General features: G+C 36.9%; 1 protein-coding gene across 1 annotated transcript; it reads right to left on the bottom strand.

The window, feature by feature from the left end:
- Positions 1-340: 340 nt before the first annotated feature.
- Positions 341-1258, bottom strand: LOC127881933 (complement C1q-like protein 3). The gene is made up of 2 exons (XM_052430160.1): positions 952-1258; positions 341-806 (listed from the first exon to the last, which is right to left on the bottom strand). Exons 1-2 carry the CDS (start codon positions 1187-1189, stop codon positions 388-390), a joined length of 657 nt encoding a protein of 218 aa, XP_052286120.1. The 5' UTR covers positions 1190-1258; the 3' UTR covers positions 341-387.
- Positions 1259-5820: the final 4562 nt, after the last annotated feature.

Here is a 5820-nt window from a genome sequence, read left to right as displayed (position 1 = left end):
TATTGACTGGATCTTGAAAGAAGTCATACAAAAATTGTTTAACAATGTTGAAGCCATACTTTAAGAATTTAAGCACTTTTGTTACAGTGAGAACAGTGCGTTAAACGTCATTGTTACTATAAAGTTACTTTTTATATAGCATATGGTCATAAAGGGGACAAAACAAATACAAGTATCTTTTTTTTCAAGAAACAAACTGTATATGTTGAACGACTTTCACAATGTAAGAGATATAAGGATATAACCATCGTTTATTTTTTTATGTACATGCATACATCACATCATTTCGCGTTAGTTGTATCTTGCTTTGTAGTGCTACATATAATAAAGAAGCCATTAATCAAGCTTTAATGTTCCATTTATTTGTCTCTCGCGATATATAAGTAATTATTCGTAAAGATAAAATCCTGAAAACGTTGTGGATTTCAGGTCTGGCCAGCCTTGAAGAGAATTTCCGGACTCCCGAGAATCTACCGCGACCCAGACAGCCTGTCCTTTTCTGAGACGAGCCAACACGGTGTTGCTTCCCATAGCATTGCCAGCGGATGGTACAAACACCACGTTCGAGTACAGCTGCCCGTCAACGACTAATTTTAACCATTGGCGGTGAGGTCGATGATCTTCAGCGGTAAATGTAAGGAAATAGACGCCATTCAGTGGGACAGTGAATACGCCCGTGTGAGGGTTGTAAGCGTTCCCTTCATTTAAGGTAACGCTCTGAAATTGAATGGTGTGGTCTGGACCGAGGTTTGACAGTTCACTATTCAACCATGCGGAAAATGCGATTGTACCACTTATTTGCCGCTCTGAAAAAAGGCATTCGTATTATTTACTTAACTATTAATTGCATTTAAAGATTTCAGATTGTAATATGAAAACATGTATTGGATGGACTTAAAACAATCAATACGTTCGTAAAAGTAATTAAATAATAATGTACATTCCACGTACTTGAACTGCTGTGCTGTTCGTTCTTCGCCGCTTGGTCTAGTTTGGATTCTAGCGCACTTAGACGAAGACTAAGCTCATGGTATCTAGCATTCTCTATCTCAAGGTATTCTATTTTCTTTTTCAAAACTTCCACTTCATTTTTAAGTTCCTCAACTTCGGCTCCAGTTTCAGTGGGCCCGTGTGAATTACAAACCCAAGAAACAGCAGCAAGCAACGTGATTATAACTACGCGATTCATTGCGTATCTATGAATTATCAAACGGTGGTTCCACTCGTGTATGTGGTTCTTCCCAGTGCTGATAAGAGAATCGACCAAGTCATGGCATAGTTTGCCCTTTGCCCTTTTCCTTTTATACCAAATATAAATGCTATGAACATGTAGTTATCATTCGTCTGTCACGTTAGACCAAACAGTTATTTGTTTCCACTAACATATACTTGTTCGCTTGCCTATTTACGACAAAAATGTATTTCCCACTTAAACATGGGTTTACAACGACTTGTAGAAATTTAGTGGTAATCTATTTTGAATAGTTTTTCTAAATTTTATTTTAGTTAATTAAAAGATATTTGAAAGAATAATATAAAATGCAGCAAATAGTATTGACCGGTCGGGTTATTGGAAACAAAAAATGTTTTACGCCTTGTGCTTCCATGAACGACATAAATGTCTGTAAATTTTGAAACTGTGTGCAAAGAGTCAAATATCAAGCAAATAACGTGCACAACTTGCAAAGTAAAGCATGTTTGATAAGTATGTAAAGATAAGTATAAGATAATTACAACCACTGTAAAAACCTACTAAGATTCTATCAAATACAATAAAGTAATAATGGATGTCGTAAGATTTGAATTAAGCTTCTGGCTCAGACGTATTAGAATTACCTGTTAAGTGGAAAGGCAGTTTATCAGTGTTTTTTGTCATTTACTTGCCACGGCAATTTTAAGTCTTAAATAAGAACAAAAGGCCAAACATTTAACACTTGATTTTCAACAAAGTAGGAGGATAACAAACAAGCTATATATCGACAAGGAGCAGACTGTAGATCCAGATATTTTCTTTACAAAGGCAACACGCCCGATATGTAACATTTTACGTATCTTTAAAGTTACAGTGCTGTATAACATATAGCTACCGCATACACAAGAAACAATCGAATTGCAGCATCCAATGTTTGTAAGGTCTGGACTTATTTGATTTATACTTGAATTGAGGTACATCTGTTTAAAATCTGGACAACGAGGCATGACACAACAACATATACGAGTAGTTTTCTGACTTCATCCATTCCATTCATAAATGCCTATGGAAAGTCCGATCCTACTAAAGGTTGATGTTGGTGAGGCAGTGCGCAGTCTGATTGAAGGAAATTCTCCGGGAGTAGACAACTTCTCTTCTGAGCTGATTAAGCACGGAGGAAAGGCAACGACGTCAGCAATAACTGTATTATGAGCTGCAACAGAAGACATGAAAGGAAAAAAAGTAGCCGAAGGAGTGGACCACGTCTCTCGTGATCCCTCTACCAAAACATGGCAACCTAAAGCTGTGTGAGAATTACCTTTCCATCAGTCTAATAAGCCGTCCCAGCAAAGTTATCATACGCATCATCCTAAACCGACTTAAAGTAAAGCAAAGGAACTGCTGGCGAAAGAACAGACTATATTCAGAGCTGTTCGAAGAACATTTGAACAAATCTTTGAACGAGTCTTTATTGAGAAACACCTGCAACAACAAAGTGAGCTCTTCCACAACATCATCGACTTCAAGAAAGCTTTCACCAGCGCGTGACATGATGGACTATGGCAGGTTCTGAGAGGATTAAACATCGATGGATGTCCGTCAGTGATGGGTGCTCTTCTCCGTGCTGTTAAAATTTTTTCTTGAAAATATAATGCAGGAGACCCTCCAAGACCATCACGCCTCGATCTCCAACTTGATATTCGCGGATGGGATTGACATCATGGGTAAATCAAGCAGTGAACTTCAAGACAAGCAACAAACTCTATAAACGAGCAGTGCAGATATCACCATGAACGGCTAATCGTGTTTGAGAGCAACCCTATCCATCTGAAGGATGGTACCAGTACCGTTGAGGTTCAAATAAGAATTGCCATGTCGACGGCGGCGATGGTCAGACTAAGCAGGTGTGAAAAGACAGCTTCATCAGCTTCACCACCTCCTCGTTGTCGCCTTTCTACTGTATAGCTGCGAGACGTTGACAATTCACGCTACCACATAACGCAGGATACAGGCCTTTGAACACAAGTGTCTTCGAAGGACCTACGTGTACGTCCGGCACATGGCAGCAGTACTTGTTGGCCCACAAGAACTCCGCATGGCGACCGTCAACAACGAAGTCCGCTTGGTTTGGACACGTCAATATACACGACTCTCTGTGCAAGACTGTTCTCAATGGCCCGCTAGATAAGATCGCCGTCGAGGCCGTCAGAAGAAAAGTTGGATGGACAATGTGAAAGAGTGGACGTCCCTACCGATCAATGAGCTACTCCCAGCAGTCCACAGTAGACCTGTGTCGTCGATGCTGGGCAGTCAACAATAAGGCAAAATAACTATTTATGTCATTAAGAAAAATATTTGTATTGCACTAATCGATATTTGGTAGGTCATTTAGTAAATATATATTTATTTTAAAAATAAATAATATGTACTTATTCCTAAATTGTGACCCACATAAATGACAAGTTTACTGCGACACAGATTTAACTTACGATAACCAACAAGGCTCGAAACAGATTTGTACTTTTTGTGGGTTTATTCCTGTAAGATATTTTATAACTATATTTTACTTAATCGCATTCAAGCGCCGAAAAGCTATATACGTTACATTTATTGGGACTTTTGCTCATCAAATATCAATCTTAATTAAGTGTATCGTGATGTTTATCCTACAAAGACAATCGCATAGTCGGAACCAAAGCTATATTTATATTACAAATAAATTACCTTGTGAGAACTGGTAGACACAAAATCCGCCTGCATGTTACGGTTTAAATAACGCGTCGTTTAATTGGTTGAAAATAAGTACGGCATTGGACACGGAACTTAATTGATGAATAGGACATTTTTTAACCTAATAACCCACGCAATTCGAGAAGCATACCTTTAATTGAGTGAACGTGGCTTTCGACGATGAATTAATAGTAACACAATTATCTTATTTATTAATAATATATTATGCGCTCAAGATGTTTCGCAATACCTGAACATGCGTGTTTTTTTAATTGATTATATACTTACGTAAATCAGTCTACACGGTATACGCCTTGTTAACTAATGTGTGCGTCAGGTCTTTCGCTAAATCTTACATGTTTTGAATTTCCCCTCGATAATTTTATTTACAAAGCAAAAATATAACACGTGTTTATTCCTTTTAATATATTCTTATGGTATTTTGTTTTCAGAAAATCATCGTGAACGCTACCTAGAAACGGTTCGGCTATCTCCGTTAGAAGATTGCTGGGTTACACATATGAGAATCGCTGGTCTAGATTCCTGTCCTAGCCAATTAACTTTAGTGGACAATGTATTGAAATTCTTTTTCGGCCATTTCCCCCTACCTCAGTTGCCAGCTCATGTGGTAAGCTTACGCAATTAATACTGGTAAAAAGGTTGCAATAGAAAAATTGTGAGTAAGTTCAATAACCAATGAATTATAAGTGAAATACTTAAAAAAAAGAGACCGAAATACTAATTAAATCCCAGCTTGAATTACCCCTCCCCCCCCACAAGCTTTTCCACTATAATGTACTGATGAAATATCGAGTTAAACCGTTTTTTTCGTAGATAATTGTGTTGAAACCAGAACTTCACTTTTGTAAAGTAAAGATCGTATACGAGTAGGGTTGACGATTGTGAAAACAAAACTTGTTGTGTTTTCACAAAAATGAAATGAACATATCTATTTAAAAACAAGAGGATTTAAGCAATTCTAAATCAAAGATTAATAAACCTAAATAAACTAGACACATGTAAATAAAATGTTTATTAAATACAAGCGTATGGCATTCATTTTACCCCCTGCAAAATAAACTAGGTAGACTTCAACAAACAGCTAGTTTTCATCATGATAGGATCGTAAAACATTTTTGTTGGAACATCTTTTCCAGGGTCCATATAATGATTTCATCCAGGGACACATAGAACAGTGTCGACTTAACGTGATTTCGATCTTTTATGTTTATGCTTTGTGTAAAATTGGTAAACTACTAAAATGAATGCTAACATGCTTCACATAGTTCCTTATATTCAAGATTAATAGGTTATTAACAAATCATTTTTTTAATATCTAGAGTTACTAACAGCTTATCAGTAAAATGTACAGTTAATGGAGTATAAGGCTTGATTGGTCATTGTCGGCTCGGTTACAACTTTAATGTACCCCGTGTAATCTTTCATACCCCTGGTACGGAAAATATACCTAAACGTACACGGGAAGTATAACGCTAAATTGGTCGTTGTCGCCTTTTTTCAAATTAATTGTGTTCAAAGTTATGTCAATATTCTGTAAAATGGCCTCTACCCAGCAAACATAGAACGTTGAATAGACGTTGAAAAGACGTTGTACCATGACGTTGAATGACCGTTGAATTTTGGTTGTAAATGAAGGTTTTTAACAGGTCATTTTATGACGTTGATTCAACGTCATATTACAACAAAAATTCAATCATTTTTCAACAAAAATCCAACCATTCTACAACCACTTTGCAACCAAAATTCAATCACTTTGCAACCAAAATTCAACCACTTTGCAACGTTATTATTTAATGTATGGTTCGCTTAACGTTCGCGAAACGTTGCAGAATAACGTTAACCTTAAACGAACTAAATCTAATTTTCATATTGAGGTT

The sequence above is a fragment of the Dreissena polymorpha genome, chromosome 5, assembly GCF_020536995.1.
Source record: "Dreissena polymorpha isolate Duluth1 chromosome 5, UMN_Dpol_1.0, whole genome shotgun sequence".
In the NCBI taxonomy this organism is placed as follows: domain Eukaryota; kingdom Metazoa; phylum Mollusca; class Bivalvia; order Myida; family Dreissenidae; genus Dreissena; species Dreissena polymorpha.
Note: the sequence above shows the minus strand (reverse complement) of the source record. Positions and strands in the feature narration are given on the sequence as shown.